The 21,701-nt window shown below is 38.1% G+C and overlaps 1 protein-coding gene across 1 annotated transcript in view; it reads right to left on the bottom strand.

Moving 5' to 3' along the window:
• CNTLN (centlein) overlaps nucleotides 1-21,701 on the bottom strand; it is a gene marked incomplete at both ends in the record, with an annotated part of 207,186 nt that overhangs the window by 58,089 nt on the left and 127,396 nt on the right. The window contains 5 exons of the mRNA XM_082013442.1: nucleotides 289-382; nucleotides 4,714-4,888; nucleotides 7,456-7,970; nucleotides 10,827-10,918; nucleotides 17,763-17,812. Of these exons, the coding sequence (XP_081869568.1) occupies nucleotides 289-382; nucleotides 4,714-4,888; nucleotides 7,456-7,970; nucleotides 10,827-10,918; nucleotides 17,763-17,812 (926 nt within the window). The remainder of the gene's footprint in view (nucleotides 1-288; nucleotides 383-4,713; nucleotides 4,889-7,455; nucleotides 7,971-10,826; nucleotides 10,919-17,762; nucleotides 17,813-21,701) is intronic.

Genomic DNA, 21,701 nt, shown 5'->3' with positions numbered 1-21,701 from the left:
GAGTAAAGCCTTAATTTAGTCAGTAGATTCAACAGGTGGGATTTAGTAAAAACAGAGTATATTTTAACTGTGCAAAAAGATACTGTTTGACAGCCACATTTTATACAACTATTTCACTTTAAAATAATGAGCTAAATCTTTGAAAATATACTTACACACATGAAACAAGCAAATCCTGCAACTGCATATAAGTAGGTTCATGTCATATAGAAGGGGTTTTGGAATATCAGGCAGGAATGCTTTGTCAATCTTACTTACAAAGTTGCCAAAAATGTATAACATTCCTACCTTTGCTTAGAATTGACGGATAAGATGTCATGAGACAGCAGATCTTCCTCCTCTTGGAATGTAACTCTTCTAGGTCTTTATTCTGTGAATGGCTCTAAATAAAAAACAGAAGCAGAAAGCTAGCAGCTCTTCATTATGGTACACCAACCACAATACTCCAAATTTTTCCAGTTTGAATTGAAACAACAAAAATTACTTCAAATAATACACAAAATTCTAATAAATTCTAATTTGAAAAATAGTCTTACAGCATCAGCCAGCAAAGAGTACAAATTTCTGTCCTTCCCATCAAATGTAGAGAAAATAATGAACTCTTACAGGTAAATCATAACCCTTTCCAAAGAAGCCCAGAGAAAAATGAAGTGTCTGTTAATGCCTACCTTAATTTTTTAGATAAGATATTAATTTACCTGGGGGGAAAAAGATGGCGTGTATTTCTTGAAAGCATTCAGTATCCCATTTTCCAAGATATTTATGTGAAAATAAAAAGGAATAGCAATCTTATTAGTTCAAAAGGAGGAAGATCAGATTAAACATTGAACTGTAACTGGAAGATGCATGAATACATCTGGACATGCAAGTATAATACCTGTGTTTGTACAGGGTTTAACAAGTCAGCTGCATGCCTTTTAAATATCTGATTGGAAAAATCAGCTATTTCCAGAACCTATCAAATGTTCAATGACAGAAGTAGAGGCTGAAGAAGAATGATGCTTGCAATATGTCAAATGAAAATGGCCAGAGCATAGAATCTTAGCATCATTTAGATTGGAAAAGTCCAGCCAATCTTAAAAGATCCTTCAGTCCATCTCTTAACCTAGCATTGCAAAGTTCACCACTGAACCATACCTCTAAGCACCACATCTACACGTCTTTTAAATACCTCCAGGGATGGTCACTCAACCACTTCCCTGGGCAGCCTGTTCCAGTGCTTAAAAACCCTTTCAGTGAAGAAATTTTTCCCAATATATAACCCAAACCTTCCCTGGCGCAACTTGAGGCCATTTCCTCTTGTCCTATCATTGGTTACTTGGGAGAAGAGACCAACCTCACTATAACCCCCTTTCAGGTAGTTGTAGAGAGTGATAAGGTCTCCCTTCAGACTCCCTTTCTCCAGACTAAACAACCCTAGTTCAAGGGAATTTCGAGGGAATTTGAATTCCCTCATCCGAGGTAATGAGCTGCCCCTCATAAGACTTGTTCTTTAGACCATTCACCAGCTTCATTGCTCTTCTTTGTATGGGCTCCAGGACCTTAACGTCTTTCTTGCAGTGAGGGGCCCAAAACTGAACACAGTATTCGAGGTGCAACCTCACCAGTGCTGAGTACAGGGACACAATCATTTCCCTACTCCTGCTGGCCACACTATTCCTGATACAAGCCAGGATGCCATTGGCCACCTTGGCCACCTGGGCACACTGCCAAATCATATTCAGCTGGCTGCCAACCAGCACCCCCAGTTCCTTTTCCATCGGGCAGCTCTACAGCCATTCCTTCCTGAGCCTGAAGCGTTGCATGGGGTGGTTGTGACCAAAGTGCAAGACCCAGCCAGCCCTTGGCCTTGTTGAACCTCATACAGTTGACCTCAGCCCATTGATCCAGAGCCTGTCCAGATCCCTCTGTAGACCCTTCCTGCCTTCAAACAGATCAACATTCCTGCCCAACTTGGTGTCGTCTGCAAACTTACTGAGGATACATTCAATCCCCTCATCCAGATCATTGATAAAATATTAAACAGAACTGGCCCCACCACTGAGCTCTGGGGAACACCACTTGTGACCAGACACCAACTGGATTTAACTCCATTCACCACAACTCTTTGGGCCCATCCATCCAGCCAATTTTTTATCCAGTGAAGGGTATGCCTGTCCAAGCCACAAGCAGCCAGTTTCTCCAGGAGAATGCCGTGGGGAAATCGTGCTTTACTAAGTCGAGGTAGACAATATCCACAGCATTTCCCTTATCCACTCACCAGGTCACTTTGTCATAGAAGGAGATCAGGCTGGTCAAGCAGGACCTGCCTTTCATAAGCCCATGCTGACTGGGCCTGATCACTTGGTTGTCCTGTACATGATGGCACTCAAGATAATCTGCTCCATAACCTTCCCTGGCATTGAGATCAGACTGACAAGCATGGCTTACTCCAAAATCAAAGTACTATTTCTCTGGCTCTTAAATGCTCAGTGTATTTCGAAACACTTTTGTTCTGGAATTCTGCAATATTTATCCAATATTCAAAGTTTTCAGTTTGCAATTTCTGTGTGATATCACGCAACATATTTCCAGAAATATTAATAACTAAAATAGCTGTTCATCAAATTAAAAACAGTAAACAGCAATGGATTATCTATTAACTGCACTGAACAAAATACTGGATTTGTACAATCACCACACAATTTGAGGGACAAAATAGAATATGCTAGAAAAAAAGAAAAGAAATGTAAGTTCCAACTTCTCAGACGAAAACCAAAGCAAAGGAAAACAAAGGAGGTCAAGCTCTTGTAGGTTTGTCTCCTTCGAGTAGTCTCTTAATTATTTTATTGCATGTCTCAAAGACAACAATGGAAAACAGTACTAAGTCCCTACCAGTATGACCAGAGGATCCTACAAACACTGAACACATGTAGTTGAATGACTGATGCTAGTCTGAAATGGTGATTATATGTTACAGAGAACTGAACTCTCAGAAGATGATGAGCAAATGATCCATGCCTGCAGTGAAAAGATGGAGATCTCCACTCTAGACCACAGCTCTGATAAATGTATGAATTGTAAGAGAGTGCCAGTAACTCTCCTGATACTGCACAGGGTATTATATATTTATACCATGTGGAGCAAAACTGAGAAAGTCCTTGTGTCATAAATGATCTCATCTCCAACACCAGGCATAGCTCAGGACTTAGCCTGAGCTTCTAGCCTCTCTTTGTATGAGAATACCATGACCCAGCTAGAATGTCCTTAAATCCTCAGGAGGGGTTTAAGATTTCTGTTAAAATTGGTGTTCTCAATTGTGAATACTAAACCTTTTTGCAATGCTATCTTCTGTACTCACAAACCATGTTTTCAGGTGCTTTTCCTGCAACAGGGGATTTCTGCTGAAGCATATTTACCTGCTTAGTGCTCTTGGGAAGCTCCCTGTGTATGCTCCAAGTCCACCAGTCTGTTACATAGGTGTATCAGAATGTATTTGTGTTTGTCTTTTCCAGCAGGAACAGACAGTAAATGCAATACAGGCAAACACGAGAGGTACTGGCTGTGTCTACACTACCAAGCAAGAGAGACCAGAACTTCCTGGATTCCCTGCCTTATATATCCTTACTTAGGAGCAGCAGGAGATAACCGGAGTGGCACACTCATCAGACTTTCACATATATCATGTGCACCTGCTCACACTATGTATTCTCTACCAACAGATGGTTGCAGAAGAATTTCCCTTTTTTCAGCTTTTCTGCCAGGAAAATAGATCTTTTGATGGAAACACACAATTAAGAATATCCAAGACCAAAGAGTTTGTATTTGCTTTAAAATTTTGGAGACTAAGAAAGTATAATCTGTTTTCAAACTCTTTATTATTATCACCATACATAACAGAATTACAAATTAGTTTTCCAACTGCAGCAAGTTGTTCAGTGTTTCAATATTCTGTTTCTTGAATTAAGAAACAACAATATCTATTTGTTTTTTACATTCCATGAAGTGATTTATTTGGGCAAACACTGGGGGGAAAAAAAGTATTAGACACTGTTCAAAAGTCAAAAAACGAGTCATCTGGTACAGATTGTGTGGAACTCTAAAGACCTGGGAAACGACCAGCTGGTCCTCTTCTGTTAGAAAACAGCATATAGATTTTAGGAATGAGACATGGGGTTCAAACCCCAGGCAATGAATGTAAATGGGCTAAGATGCTAAAAGCACACTTTTCTTTAGATAGAATCTCCTAGACAGAGATAGAGCCAAAAGCATCTAAGATGGAGACAACCCTTTCTGTGCACACCAAATGAACTGAGAGTTGTTCATGCTTGATTAGTTAGCACACCGTTTTGCTAGAGGGGAGGACGGGATGTTGCTGTTTCCTTGCTACTGGTTAGGTCACCCTGTTCTGTATGGCTTTTCTGACTGAGGGAGATTTTAATAGGATGTCTGCAGAATTCTTTGTCTGGTCTGTGAGACAGCAGAACTATCTTACAGCAGCTTTACATTTTTTGATCAGTTTTTGCACTCCTGACATCCCCTCCAAATACTTTTGCAGACTAGTTGTTCAGAAAATATTCTGAATTATAAGGAAACTACCCGCCGAATACCTGAAAGCAGATTTTCTTTTCAGTTTACAGCAGGAGTCAAATTAATTAAGATGGGAACAGCAGTGATAATACTATTAAACTTCAACACTCTGCACAGGAGAACAAAACAAGTTATATTATATACCTTTTTATTATACTGCTGGTTTTTGTCTTCTAAATGAAGAACATTGTAGGACTTTTGATTATCTTGTATTTGCTTTTTTCCCTGTTGTTTACTTCTGTCTGGCGGTGGATCAATGTTTTGCACTGTCTCCGTAATCACTGTTTCCAAACTTTCAGAAGCTGTTATTTCAGAGTCACTAAAACAGCACATTCACGAAAACAAAACAAAATAAAAGTTGCATGTTAAAGTTTCAAACAGCCAGAGCTTCAGCACACAGAAAATAACACATGCAAAAGAGAAGAGAAACTAATAGAAAATCCAAACAGTACTAAGTTGACTTATTCAGCAGAAGTTTACAAATACAATAAAGAAGAAAACTCTGAATTGTCTTATCAAGTTCTACTTTGTCAAATGGAATCTCTCTCTACAATGCATGGAGGTCTGAGACCTTAGCTCCTTCTTAAAGGACAGCTTTCGTTATACCCTACAGAAGTGACACACAAGAACAACTACTTGATAGTACTTCTAGTCTGTGAATGGCTCACAAATATATACTACAATTCTGCTTTCCTTCATTTTCACATTTGGTAACAAAACAAACAATGCACAATACTTCACTCAGTAACATTTTGCTTCAATTGAACTTTATTTGTAGTGTTGACTGAGACAAACTCAGAAATCATACTTCAGTGAAACCTCTGCCTAGCACCCCTTTGAAATGCTTTTAAATTCTGTAAGCTTGGTAGTCCTACTGAAATTGCCTGCCATGCAGAGAAATTGGACCTGAAACTTTCCTTCTACTTCAAATTCTTCCTTAAACATGCACTTAATGTGCTCTTAATTTCCAGTTTTTCACCGTCTTGCCCCAGATTGTCATTTGTTTTCTGATATTCAGTGAAGCCTATCTTAAAACATGATGCCTTAGATACATCATTTTGTATACCATCAGTGGTTATTCATCACCATTTGTGCAAATGGGTTTGTGAAGGAATGTCTTGACGAAGTTAATTTTGATTTGTTACTTTTTAAACCAAGACATTTAAAGAGACACAACCGAGTTAAAATTAAGTTGCACTGTCATAAAAATCAATGGTTTAGAGATGGAGGCTACTTAACGAGAGAAAAGGCCTCAAATTGAAGGGAAGAGTTCATACAGAAACATGCTTATACTTTCCAAAACCTGTCATGACACATCGGTATGTCTTATTGGCTGATAAGAACAGAAATCAATGTAATAGTTGGAAGGTGCTGCAGTAGCACAGAAATATTTCTAACTACATACACGCTTCCCTCACCTGAATGCTTTCAAGGAATATTCTATTTAGAAAATGGAAGGCTTGAATCTAGAATCCCACAGATAGCTACTAGTGATAAAAAGGAGTATTTATTAATAAGCATAAGAGGGAACTAAATGAAAGTATTTCCCTAACTTGCTGAGAATGACACCTTGAAACATCATCTTCAAAAATATTCACTACTCTATGACAAGGATTCCCTAACCTCATACTTGTACAATTATCAAAAGTAGTATTTATGGATAGCCACAACAACTGAAGGCATACAATTACTTTACACTTCAAACTCAAATTGCAATGACAATTTGTTTCCTCAATTTTGTTCTTAAAAAGCAAAACATAGTAAATTAAATAAAAAGCTCACTAATTGCAACAGAAAAACACATATGTTTTCTGTAAAATCAGATCTGCAATATTAAACAGAAAAACAAATGAGCTTTATATTAATGATAGCAACTGACAAATTATATGGTTCTTAATCTATTTTCTCTCTCAAGACACTGTGTTCTGGAGCCCCGTATTTTGCATGGGGAGAAGCAACAGAAGGGCTTCATTTGCCACCATTGATTTGCTCCATATGACATAAAAAGCCAACATGAAGCCTACAAAGACAGTTCTTTACTCTTTTGTCATCTTCTCTATATTTTTGGTAAATACAGGCTTGAAAATTTCTTTGTATGTCTCTTAGGACAAAGTATTGAAAGAGAAGGTGTGATACCATTTACCTAGTGGCTTACTGCTGCCTCCTCAAGTATGTATGGACAAACAGAAGCAGAAGCAAAAATTTTAAACATTTATGAAGCTTGCCAGCTCAATTTTCTGAGGGCCTTGTGACTCATGACTGGGACTCTATGCAGTAACAATTACCTTTAAAGAACTGATTTTTAACCATCATTCAATTAAAGTTAGTACAATGACTGTGCATAAAACATACATAAAATAATTAGTGTGGATGGTTCTTAATTTAAAGGATGTTAAACAGCTTGTAGACATCTGCTAGCAAGCTGAAATGGGTCATTCAAAATTTATCTAACTAAATTAAGGGGAAAAAATGTTTCTCCTCCCGGGTCGGCATGTCACAAGATAACTAAACTGACTTAGTAGGCTTGCCTGGGAATCCTTAGCTGTCAGTGGTGAATATGCAAAGGGCCAGCAAATTAAATCAACCTGCCAAACTGTCAATTTCAAGCCTCATGACTGCATGAAAATAGCATCACTGGAAGAAATCAAGCATTGCCTTCTTTTGGGTTTCCTGGCACCTATTCAAATACTCATGCAGTTGTGGCTAATTTTGCATGCAAATTTCAGTCAATAAGCTCAGAACAAGACCTCCCAAGATATTTCAAAGGATCTGACAGTATTTTTTTTGAATACCAAATCAACAGTAGTTGAAATTCAATCTCCATTTGCTAGTGCTTTACATATGCACAGTGTCCCCTCTACAGGGCTAAGTTAATGAGAGCCGTACCTGCTTTCACTCACATCCTCCCAGCCGTCCTTACTGAAGTTCTCATTACTCATAACCTTGATGGACTGTTTGAGAAAAGCTCCATGATGTCCCAAAGAGCTCTTTTTCTTGGCTGTTTTTAATTTAACCTTGGTGCCTGTTATCTTGCAATTACATTGCCCAGAGGTTGCCACTGCTTTGGCTTCATCCAGCAAACACTTCAGCTCCTGCACTTGACTCAGCAAATCTTCATTTTCATTTCTCAACCTGTTAGCTTCTGCCACTTGCCTCTTCAAAGAGGCAGCTTCTCTTTCCTGCTCATCAATCACTAACTGAAGTTCTGCTTTGTCTTTTTTTGTTTCACAGATCCTCTTAAGTAGTGTTTCCAGCTCTCTTTCTCTTGTGTCTGCATCTTCCTTTTGCACTTTTAAAGATGCTTTCAAATAATTTTTCTCCTTCAATAAGTCTCTATTTACTTCTTTCTGTTTGTTTAATTCCCCTTCAACAGCTTTGAATCTTCTTTCTAGTTGTTGTACCTAATAAAAACAATTTCAGCATTCATAATATTCCAGCCTATCCAGCAGGAAAAAAACTATGTTTCAAAATGTATTTATTATATGACAATAATATTACATTAAGCACAAGGACAAAAGCAATCTATAGTTTTTAATTTAAAAATAATTCTAATGTAGTGCAGATGAAAACATTTTAGCTGCAATAATACAGCTGTTGAACAAAGGGCAGATGGTAAAAGAAGTTAAAATTCCAGGCAAAGTGACACAGAAGTTTAAGTATGCTAATGAACCTTCCTGATGCATCTTGATCTCATTACTGATTTGGTTATACATATTAATTGAAATTAAAAAAAAACATTTTCAGAAGGAAAACTATCTTGAAATGCAGACAGATTTGCACTAGCTATCTAAATCAACAAGTTCCTTCAAGTGTTGTAAATACACAATTTAAATATTAATTTGATCTTCCAAAAAACCCCAAACAAATTATATCAAGAGATATCACAAGCTCAGCACCTAAAGAATATGAAGGCTGAAATGTATTTTCTATTAACAAAGGGAAAATCTTATCCTGTTCCAATGAAGCCACTTTACAAGCTTCTCATATACAGTTTGAAGAAGCGTATTCTAGCTATATAGGATGCATATGCTTTGTTTGTAAAGTCCTTTGAGGTTTACACATATTCAAGGACGTTAACATTAACCTGATTCTCATTGTTCTTCTGGAATATTTGCTTAAAGTTACAACCAAACCCCACAATTTCATTTCTGGAAATGAAGAGCAATTTTAATTTTAGCAGACATTAAACTGAACATCTCATCTGTGAGATTTCCCCAGTAGCTTGCAAAGGGCATCAAGAGTCCATTTTGTGCTCAGTAACCACTTAGTCATTTTGGAGAAATATTTTTGGTTGGTTTTGTACAAACTCCATCCCCACTCTTTCACTAGGAGAAGTGCCAGGTGCTCTATACTTTTCTGGACATGGGTAGAAAAGACTACTTTTCGAGGAGCCATAGTGGAATGCACGTGGCCAACTTCAGCTACTCACCTACTAAAATATTGGCCAATTCCATCACTTTGTAGCAATATGAAATGTCAAAACTTGCTTTGACATTGAAAATATTGAAACCATAGATGTTTTTGCAAGGACATTTTGCCAACGCATTTAAATTATTTTAAAACTTACCAAATTATTTACGAAGTGGGTACTACAGATTTGATTCAGACAAATGAGATGTTTTGACATACAGAGTAAATGAGGGCAAGAGCTGCTCAAACTTCATATACATTTGTGAATTTGATACTGAGCTTGTGATTTTGATAGCAAACCTTTAATATGCATGCCTGTCCATTGCTGCCTTCCTTTGTGGAAATTCATAGCACTCCCACGATGAAAAGAGATTGCCTTATGGCTACAAAAAGTTGTTGGGTAAAATTAGAAATAAAAGGGATTTTTCCAAATGCTTCAATGAAACCAAGGTTTATGATTAAAATCATAGTTTCTACTTTCCTCTCCAATGATAAGGAGTTAGACCAGTACCTTTCTTCAACCATCTTCGTAAACTGAGATTCTGCTATTACTTTCTCAGTTCTTTAAAGCAACCTTTTATACTCACTAGCACTTAAAAGTCATGTATGACAGCTGGAAGGAAACGAACAATGAATAGCTTCTACACCCATCCCTAAGGTACCATCATAACTCTGTATTATCCACAGAGATAAAAATTATGTAGTACCTGGCAAACAAAATTATAGTTCTGAAATATAGATGATAACCAAGCATAAACTGTGTGACATTTCAGATGGTAGCATTCATATTATTTCAATTACTCACTCTACCTTAAGATAAATGAATGTAAGCACTTCCTATTCTGTGTGTTATTATTTTAACATGATGTTTGTCATTCAGTAATAACGAGATGACAGCCTTCATTGCCTGACCATATGGCAAGTGTTACAAGTATATGCAATCACATCATCTGCTGTAAATTACCACACTTCCTACAAGTTAATTCACAAATAAAAAAATAAATAGACATAGCTGAACTGACATTCAAAGTTATAGATTTGTGTTTATTCAATTTAAGCATGCTTTTAAAGATTTATAAGTAATTAAACAAATATTGTTTTGCAAAATGACAAATAAAAGGCATGATACTGTTTGAAGGATGTCTTTTCTTTGCAGCAAACAAAACATATGGTAAAATACAAGTGAGCCCTCTTAAGTGAACACCTGTTAACATACTAAACTACTTGTGTATATTACAAATATCAATACAAATAGCAACTAGTTAAGAACATCTTGTTACTGTGTTAGGTAAAACATGTAGAATGTTGAGCAGTAAAGATTAAACACTTATCATATTTGCTAAGCCAAAGAACACTAAATGCATATGGTACTATCTTGTGCAACCCACATATGTAAAAAATATTTGCATATGCAATGTTGTGCTAAAATTTAAATACAACAAAAGGTGGATTTATCACTATTATGCATCAGTTTTATTCTGTAGCAAGAGCTCTATGCAGATTAACACCTGATACCATGTAAAGTTAAATACTCAGCAAAAGAAATGAAGGTTTCTGAATTTAAAAGTGGTAAAATGCTAAGCATATGCTACTTCCAATTTAAATAATTTGTTAGTTTTTAACATTATACCTCTAAGCATTCTTTTAATTTTCTCTGATATTACCATGTTTATCTCATATGACACATTCACAGCTACTTCATTAGAATTAATTTCTGACACAATTGTGGAAATCCATATTATTAAATCAGGAAAGTAAAATCATGGTCTAAATTCATGAATACTGACTTTTATATATATGATTCTTATATTAAAAGTTACATCTGTTTGCTGGGATGGGTATCTTACCTTCTGTAATATTTGATGTGAAACTACTTTCATATTCCTCTTTGGAGTACTGTTCTTGACCCCATCATCTTCAGTAAGTTTAAAAAGTGGCTCTATCAGAAAATAAATAATACATCTCTATCAGAGGATAAATAAAATACATTGTGACAGTATTTCACTAAAACAATACCTAGACATTTTAAGGAGATGCATTCTTTACTTCTGCAATTATTTATAATATGGTCTATTTTCTTGACAAGCCTTTTGGTCAGTTTCTAAAGAGTGACCTCTTTTCAAAGTGTTCTGTCACACAATTATGAATCTTTGTAGCATCACAGTATGTTTTTTTCAGAGTACAAGCTTTTCAAAGGTACAATAGATCTGCAGGTTAAAGACGTACTTTCATTCTGATTTTTATTCTTTTATAGACTATTCCCTCTATGCCTTAAAAGCAGAATTCATTGCCTTTTTATCTACACAGTCACTACGAGTTTTGTTCTCTAGGTCTTGTCCCCTGCTAGGAGGATCAGAGTGATTGGTGAACAAAGCAAACAGTAACAGAATTAGGATGGATGAAAACTTTAAACCCCTTTTCTTGTTAAGTGAAAGATCACGAATTTCACCAGATAAATCACACAAATCATTCCATTGTAATACTGTGAATTCATAACAATTAGAAATTGATACAACTAATGAGAGTAAACATAACTCTAAGAATCAGTCTCAGAGACAGCTATACACTTTAGGAGGTACCAAAAATCCCACATAAAAAGACAAGTTAAAAATTAGATCTATTCATAGAGAAGAATGCTAAGAAAAAGTTTTAAAGTATTAATGCATACAGTAAATCAGAAATAAATACAGCCTGTTTAGATTTGAACTGAGAGCTTAGTATTCACAAATTGCCCACTACTCACAGAAATGAGAAATTACACACCTCAGGAGGACTTCTTCCTCTGAATATGAAATATTACATTAAAGAACAAAAAATCCCAACACTGTAAAAACACCACAATATTCACATGTCTTTTCCTGCCCTTCTTGCCCCCAATTTAACTTAAAGAACTAATTTTAAGGCATAAACATCTGTGCTACATGGTGAAGGTCTGCTTTAGAAGTATCATTTCAGACTACAAGCAGACACTGCAGGTCACTTAAAAACTCTTGATTTATAAACAAAGCAAGTGCAGAAGAAAACAGTGTTACTCTCTGTAGATTCACAATCCTCTTGATATAAACAGTGACTAACAAGTTTGTTAGAGTGAATTAGACCTTTCTTTTGTCTTTGGAACATGTCATGGCCAATTAATACTTCTGTATTCATGAAATAAATGGAACACTATTCTAAAGATAATAAAAGCTGAAAAAGGTAAAACTATGCATCTAGGGAATATGTACCTTTACCTTGATATTAATATGTTAGTTCCCATGTTATTTCAGACTACAGTCCCCCAGCACAGTGGTACTGCATACATTTACAGCATTCTTTAAGTAACACACAAAGATAATATGAACATGCTTTTCATCTTTTTCTAAATATTCACTCATTTGAATGTCTGCTGTAACTTTTATATCAGCATTTAATGTACTCCACTGCAAAAGAAAAATGATTTACCATAGTCAAAGATACTGATCAAAGCACGCAAGGTGTGTTATGTTTATTATGTGGATGTATTAAAATACAATCTAAAACTCTATCTATAAATAAACATATTATATGCAGAGAATAAAGAATACTACTGTGAAATAGATAGAAAAGACTATACATGTTCAGTATTATCACAGGAGTCACAGGCAACATAAATTAAAAAAAAGCCAAAGGTCAGTAATGAATAATCCTTTCTATTGAGCATAAAATAAATGGCCTATTCAGTCCCCTTCTCCCCACCTCCTTTCTAATTGTTATGTAGTTGTTCACAGGAATTGGTTAGGGAGGCAATGAAACAGCATTTTCTATAACAGACTGTCTATGGCAGCAGAAGGATCCATCACATCAGTCTACTCAGCAAGACATACGCTCTACCCATTATACTCCTTACATAAAAAAATACCAAGTTCTACCTCAAGGAATAGACCCACAAGTCATAAAACCCACTATCTTCAGTCATCAAATTACCATGGTCTTACAGGAGTATACTTAGGTCCCACTGAGGAAACATAGTTAACTGCCAGCTTGAGAATGTAGCACTTAATCCCTAATTAATAGTCTCCAAATCTGATGATGAGTTAGTTCAACATTGCTGCCAAAATGGTACTTGAACTATGATATTACAGTTCACTATTAGTACTTGCAGAAAGCCTTCTTGCACAGTGAAAAAGCTATCAGTTTCAAAAAAACTAAAGCTGTGTATTAGTCACTCAGAGAGTACCTACATGAACCATCAAAAAAATTACATTTTTGCCTCTGGTATGCACCAGGTTAAGGATTCCCCTGACAGACAGGAGGTGGCATGGTGCAGAAAGCCATCGTGTTACTGACTCCAGTGGTAGCCACCCATGCTCCTGAAGATGTGCTAACTCTGAAACAGCCAGCAGGAAAAAACACTGTGAAGACCAGGAGAAGGGAATGCCATTGTAACACGTGAGCTGGGGACCTGGTAGATTCAGAAGTCTCATAATGAAAGAAGCCTTCAAACTTCCTCCTAGAAGAAATAGGGGCAAGAGTTTACCTTCCTTTAATAAGGCACTTGCTGTTTTTTCTGAATAGGATTAGACAGACCCACTTTCCCGCTTTTGGAGAAAATACCATGAGTACCTGCCAACACAGTTTTTACATTCCTACACAAATAATGATGTGAACAGCATGAACAGTGAATGTGGATTTGATGACTACTGGAAAATAATTGGCAATGGTAAAAGAGACATCTTGGACAACCGAATTAGAATGGAAAGAAATTGGGAACAACAGGAGCAGATTTTCCTTTTCCCCTGACCTCCTTCATTTTTGACCAGCAAGGTTTGACAAATGATACAAAAGAGCAATAAAGCTATCCAGTGCTTCCTCCTGACAAACACGACTGTGACCTAATCCAGCAAGAGGATAAAGCCTATCTTTTTTAATACAGGGAAGCTCAGCCACTTTTTTTCAGAATTTATCCCTTGATGTGACAATTCCTGATGGAAACAGGTACCTGCTAAGGTGAAAATGAATTCCAACATCCTCGATAAGCTGAGTAAATTTATGTCTGGTTTCCTTTTAGAAAAGAAAATATAACTACTAAGACCACAAACAAAGTGTATTTAGAGCATATGAGGTTTGGATTCACAGCAAATTACAGGTAACAGACCTGAGGTTGTACTTTTATTTGGGAAGAGGAAGGCATTTAATATCCACTTTAGGGCAGAGGATGCATGCACTTTCTTAGCGCATGAGCAAGGATTGCTCTCATACACTCATTTATGCTCAAAGATGGACATCCAGCTTCAGTTGTTAAGGTGTAGTCTTCCAGAAAATGTCAACCAATTGATAAAAGTATCCACCACACTGCAATACCCCAGGATTTGCAAGGGGAAGAACAAGGAAATTGCTTCTTATAGACTGGGTGAAGAACTGGTTTTTTATACTTTCATTGGTAAAAGCTTGGAAATGGCTGGAATCAGCTCAGTCTTACGTGCTAACAAAAAGTGTTGCTTAATACATATCTTTGGACTTGTTTTTGAATCTTATAAAAAATTTCCTGTCCATCTAAATGATACCCATAACAATAAATGCTGGAAAAGGTAAATAAAATTTGCCTAACACACTTCACTAGCAGTTTAACCCTTTTTCTCAGTCCCAATGTAGTGACAATTAATCATCATACCAGCAACCAAACTAGAAGTGTGTCTCCACCCACACACTTTTAGAAGACAATATGTTTTAATCTGAAAAAATAATGAAAAAAGAAGGAATACAAGACTAACTGTTAAAGCACTAAACACGTCAAGAACTGGCAGTTTCAGGAGTGTGACTGCTTTTTGGAAACGTGTGGTTATTGCTCAGCAGGCCTTCAACTCCTTCTCACTGCTGGTTGCCTTTCGACTTCCCCCTGTGCTGACTAAATTGGCAAAAACAAAGAAGTGATATTTGAAGTCAGTATTTGAAACCTTCACTAGTTCCCTTCAGCTCTATCTGGGGCTATGAAAGTAACAAATGAGAAGTAACATGAAAGAAAATAGTTAACTTTCAGTCTTCAGCAGCTGGATATTTCCACTTAGTTTTATAGATACAGTAAAACAAATTTAAAATAAAGGAGAAAAACCACACCTTTATTTTTTTATTCAAGTGGACAACTTCATCACAAAACCAGAAAAAAAGCCACCAACAGAAAACTGGGATAAAGAATGATTAAATTTCATTGCTAAGAACATGCAGAGTACTTCTCCAAGTCTCCTACCCTCTTCCTTTCCACAATGGTGTGCATAAAGAATTCACCACAGATGTGACACTGAGCTGGACTCTTAACTACGCACTCTTGAACAACTTTCCTCAGACCATTCAGGAACAGCAAATAATACAAAGAATCAGAGGAGTGATGGAGAGGCAATAGTACTATATTACCTATCTGACTGACAAAGGCCCATCTTCACAAAAACATCAACTATTGCAAAGATTGTAAAGATATAAAAGAAGATATTCGCGACCAGTTCTTGTAACAGTTCCACCATTTTGATTTACTTTCAAATTCACATACTTTGTGAGACTAGTAGTAAAAAAGAAGTCTGAATGAGCATAAATATTCCAATACCGCAAAAAATTTCAGATTCTGGAGAAAACTTCACAAACATAGGTTTTACAAATATATATTTTTATACATACAAATAGTTATTTTAAACATAAAATAATTAAGTAATTTTATATCACAGAATCACACAGAATCACAGAATCATTAAGGTTGGAGAAGACCTTTAAGATCATCAAGTCCACCCATCAACCCAACACCACCATGCCCATTAAACTATGTCCTGAAGTGCCACGTCCACACATTTTTTGAACACTTCCAGTGATGGTGACTCCACCACCTCCCTGGGCAGCCTGTTCCAATGCTTGACCACTCTCTCAGTAAAGAAATTTTTCATAATACCTAGTCTAAACTTCCCCTGGCGTGACTTGAGGCCATTTCTTCTCGCTCTACCACTAGTTACTTGGGGGAAGAGACCAACACCCAGTTCACTATAATCTCCTTTCAGGTAGTTGTAGAGAGCAATTAAGGTGTCCCTTCAGACTCCCCTTCCCCAGACTAAACAACCCCAGTTCTCTCAGCTGCCCCTCATAAGACTTGTTCTCTAGACCATTCACCAGCTTCATTGCTCATCTTTGTATGGGCTCCAGGACTTTAATGTCCTTCTTGTAGTGAGGGGCCCAAAACTGAACACAGGATTCAAGGTGCGGCCTCACCAGCGCCGAGTACAGGGACACAATCACTCCCCTGCTCCTGCTGGCCCATGCTATTCCTAACACACACAGGCTAGGGTGCCACTGGCCTTATTGGCCACCTGGGCACACTGCCGGCTCATATTCAGCCAGCTGTCAACCAGCACTCCCAGGTCCTTTTCTACTGGGCAGCTCTCCAGCCACTCTTCTCCAAGCCTGTAGCATTGCATGGAGTTGTGACATGTGACCGAAGTGCAAGACCCAGCTCTTGGCCATGTTGAACCTCATACAGCTGGCCTCAACCCATCAATCCAGCCTGTCCAGATCCCTCTGCAGAGCCTTCCTGCCCCTGAGCAGATCAACATGCCCACCCAACTTGGTGTTGTCTGCAAACCTACTGAGGGACCACTCGATCCCCTCATCCAGGTCATCTATAAAGATATTGAACAGGACTGGCCCCAAAACCAAGCCCTGGGGAACACCGCTTATGACTAGCCACCAGCTGGATTTAAGTCTGTTCACCACAACTCTCTGGGCTCGGCCATCCAGCAAGTTCTTTACCCAGTGAAGAGTACACCTGCCTAAGCCACGAGCCACCACTTTCTCCAGGAGAATGCTGTGGGAGATGCTGTCAAAGGCTTTACTAAAGTCCAGGTAGACAACGTCCACAGCCTTTCCCTCATCCACTAGGCAGGTCACCTGGTCATAGAAGGAGATCAGGTTTGTTAAGCAGGACCTGCCTTTCATGAACCCTTGGTTGTCCAGCACATGCCTTGTGAGCACTGTCAGTATTAACCGCTCCATAATCTTCCCTGGCACAGACGTCAGGCTGACAGGCCTGTAGTTCCCGGGATCCTCCTTCCGGCCCTTCCTGTAGGTGGGCATCACATTGGCAAGCCTCCAGTCTTCTGGGACCTCCCCTGTTAACCAGGACTGCTGATAAATGATGGAGTGTGGCTTGGCAAGCTCCTCCGCCAGCTCCATCAGTACTCCTGGATGGATCCCATCAGGCCCCATAGACTTGTGGGTGTCCAGGTGGCTTAACATGTCCTTAACTGCTTCCTGCTGGATTATGGGCGGGTTATTGTGCTCTCCATCCCCATCTTCCAGCTCAGGGGGCTGAATACCCTGCGGATACCTGGTCTGGCTATTAAACTCTGAGGCAAAGGCGGCATTAAGTACCTCAGCCTTTCCCTCATCCTTGGTGACAATGTTCCCCTCCCATCCAACAGAGGATGGGATTCTCCTTGGCTCTCTTTTTGCTGTTAATATATTTGTAAAAACATTTTTTGTTATCCTAAATATATGTATATGTAATATATACACACAAATTGCAAATGTATATTAGCATATTTCTATATATAAAAATTGCCATTGATTTAATAAGCAGGTAGAGAACTTAAGGGTAAACTTACTTTCAAATAAGAGTATGTGTAGCCTTATGCTTAAAAAATACACATTCAAGAAAAATAAATTATCCTTTGGAGGAAAATAACCTTAAAATTAATATTTCCAGTAGATTACATATACACATGTATACCATAAACACTATACCTTCTCTTTTTTGTTGTAAACATACTTAAACTCCTGTATTGTGAACTTACCCACAGATTGCTGTACTTTCATCTGATCCAATTCTTCTTGAAGATTCAGTCTACAAAAGAGGAAATAAAAAAGTAAGAACCAGAGAACAATCACATAGACACCACTAAAACCACTGAAAACAATTAAACCAAAACCCTATCAATATATTACTGGGGAAAAAGCTGTCAACACCCAAGAATTAGTTCTAGTTTGATGTCACTTAGCATACTTCAAACACAGGAGTCATTTGTACAACAATTGATTGAAATTTATGAATCTGAATTTTCAAACTTCAGATATAATGTTTGTTGTAACATATACTAAGAAGTTTCATCCAGTCCTTTTTAGGTAAGGAAATGCCTAAGATGAAAAGTAGACCAGTAGGAGGTAGAATCCCCTTAGGAGAAGAATAAATATTCAGTCTCAGGGGAAACCACCAGCCAACATTGTGCAGCTGTATCTTACCATTACTCTTTTTCCAGTTACTGTTTGAGAAACTTACTAACAAAATCTCTCCTCCCCTTTTCCAGCCCTGATCTACTTCTGTATTACTACTACAGTTTATTTGCAATATCAACCAGCTAAGGTCTGTACAACAAAATACCTGAATTACTGTTTTTCATTTTATTAAAATTACATACAAATAAATTTGCCAGGATACCAACATTAAAGTTTCAAAGGCAAATTGGAAAATGCTAGAATGAAAGACATTAATTTAAATGGTTCATTTACACTTGTGTTTTCTGCCACAATCTTTAATTATATAGTTGCACAGTATATTAACAATAAGATCCCCACTTAGCCTAGGATCCTACAGTACACAGAGGGCAGACATTTAATATGCAGATTTTGCTTAAAATACAACCTCATAGCCTACAAAAATACACATTATTCTAGCTCTGTTCTGGAGGTTGGATGGCTAACTTCCTTACAGCTGTTTCTGCTGTACTCTGAACAGCAGCACCTAACTGCTTCACAGGAAATTTATGCTTTACGAAATCCCTCTGAGATAAGGCACAAAGAAAACCCGGCCAAAATATCTGCTAACTTAAGGGAAGGGGTTAAAAAAAAATACAGTCTTTTAGAATACATAGTGTTTTAAAGCACATTATACGTTTAATGCATCTCTGACTCAGCTGTAACTCTAAACATTGCAATTCGCATCCCACAGTCTCACATGAACTACAAAGAAAATGAGAAACATGAAAAGTTAAAGTAACTTGCTTCGCATGACACATAAGACTCCAGCTGTTTTCAGGATCACTCAGCTGCCCTCACAGGTTGACTTTCTTTGCTATTCTTTCATTGTCCATGCCTCAGTCATCACTGATTTCTATAACACAGGCTACAGTGGCCTTTACCTCCACACTGTCCTAACTCCTCATATCATGTTCACTTTTTGCACCAAATGGTAAAATGCTTCCTTGAAAAAACTTTCTCTGTTTACATAATTATAAGACTTTATTCAACATTACACGAACACAAGAGATGGAATTAAGAATATTTTAGAATCCTTCCTCCTCGAACCTCTATCTTCTGAACATGTTACTTTTCAACTTTAAAAACATTACTTTAATGAACACATTTATGCGCATATATACATACACACTGCCTCCCTACACACTGACAAGCTTACAAAGATAATTGCACAAGATATTTTGAAAGAGTTAACTTTTACATAGAGATTTTTTTAGGGTGATGAAAGACACTCAGATACAAAATAAATAAAGGGATTGGTTTATAGTCTGAATATATGAAGCACTTCCAAATAAATTCACTTGTCTGTGAAATATTCTCCAACTGAAGTTATCTAAGCTAGAAATATTTCAGGCAAGCCTCGACAAGAAATTACAATGTCTAATAGAAGATCCAACCCATAAAAGTCAATGACAGGCTTGTATGAACGCTAGAAACGCCCAACTGTGTTAGACCAGTACTGAATCCATCCATCACCACTGCTCTGCCTCCAGCACAGGCAAAAGCAGATGCTAGTGAGGAGACAGCACAAGCCTAACAGTTTCTGCAGTCTGATTCCAATTTTCCGTCCTGAAAGTGGCACATAAGCACTACCCTTTGTTTCCTCTGCTTTAACTGGTTCCCTGTTGCTAAAAGGACCTTTCCTTCAATCCTGCAGGAATGGAATTTCTTTTTAACCTTTCATGTGGAGCCTTGTCAAGGCAATTGGAAAATACAGATCAGGTTTTATCAACATAGTTACTGTCACCCTTCTGCAATTCCAGCAGGTTAATGAAGCAGGATTTCCTTTTACAGGAACCACACTGATGCGTCCCCAACAAAACTGTGTTGATCTGTGCTCAGTGATCTCTCTCCCTCTCTGTTTTTTCTTTTTATTTTCTTTTTCTTTTTCTCTGCCACCCCCTCCTTTTTTTCCTAAAGACAGACTGCCATCTTCCAAAGTACGGAAGCAGTCAAGCTCACTGGTCTGCAGCTCCCTCTGGAGCCCATTTTGTAGATGGGAGTTACAGTGGCAACCTGCCAGTCCACTGGCACAGGGGCTGTTTACAATGAGGTTGCAGTTCAGTAGTTTCATACTTCAGCTTCTTCACACCCCTTGGGGTGTGAAGATATTAACATCAAGATATTAACAAATAACTCATCTACTTGACCTCATAACTGCTGTACAATTACTTCAAACGGACCTAACACCTTTAATCTATCTGGTACAAAGAATACATGAGTTGTTGGCGTCTTCTTAGCATCTTCAGCAGGGAAGATCAATGCAAAGATTCACTGAGCTGTTCTTTCATGGCCTTGTAAACTCAGAGTATTCATTTACACTGTTCTCACTAAGCAAACCTACAAATTTCCTAACTGGCTGCTTTTTCACTTTATTTCAGCAAAATTTTACTATCACAGCTTAAGCATCTTTGAAAACCACTCTTCATGAGCTTTTTTAGACTTCTCAACTTTCCATTTGCATTTGTCCTGCCATTTTTTATTGGCCTACCTATTCTCACCAATGCAAACTTAAGTTTCAAATGCTGACCTTTTCTCTGTGAGGGCCACAAAAACTTCCCCACTGAGTCTTTACACAGAAATTTTAAGACTATTTTAGAGTGAGGTTTGGTTTAGAGATTTTTTAAATTTAATTTTTTAAATTGCAGCACATATTCCATACAATCACAGAAGCATAGAATCTTTGGGTTGAAAGGGACATTTTAAGGTCATCTAGTCCGATTCCCTGCAATAAGCAGGGACAGCTTCAACTAGACCAGGTTGTTCAGAGCCCCATCCAACCTGACCTGGAATGTTTCCAGGGCAGACTAGAGTAACTCTACAGAGAGGTTCTGGGCAATCTGTTGTGATGTCTTTCTTATATCTAGTCTGAATCTACCCTCTTTTAGTTTGGGTAGATTTAGACTAGACATCTAGTCGAAACAGACAGACAGATACCCTCCCTTGTCCTATCGCTACAGGCCCTGCTAAAAAGTCTGTCCCCATCCTTCTTAGAAGCCCCCTTTTAAGTACTGGAAGGCTGCAATAAGGGCTCCCCGGAGCCTTCTCTTCTCCAGGATGAACAACCCCAACTCTCTCAGCCTGTCCTCACAGGAGAGGTGTTCCACCCTTCTGATCATTTTTGTGTCCTCCTCTGGACCCACTCCAACAGTGTGGGTCTTTCCTGTGCTGAGGGCTCCAGAGCTGGATGCAATATGGCAGATGGGGTCTCACCAGAGCAGAGGAGAGGGGCAGAATCACCTCCCTCTACCTGCTGGCCACGCTGCTTTGGATGCAGCCCAGGATACGGTTGGCCTTCTGGGCTACAAGCGCACATTGCCGGCTCATGTCCAGCTTTTCATCCCCCAGTACGCCCAAGTCCTTCTCAGCAGGGCTGCTCTTAATCCCTTCATCTCCCAGCCTGTATTGATACGAAGGGTTGCCCCAACCCAGGTGCAGGACCCTGCACTTGGCCTTGTTGAACCTCATACGGTTCAAGTCTG

Source organism: Phaethon aethereus (assembly GCF_964289735.1).
Source record: "Phaethon aethereus genome assembly, chromosome: Z".
Lineage (NCBI taxonomy): Eukaryota > Metazoa > Chordata > Aves > Phaethontiformes > Phaethontidae > Phaethon > Phaethon aethereus.
Note: the sequence above shows the minus strand (reverse complement) of the source record. Positions and strands in the feature narration are given on the sequence as shown.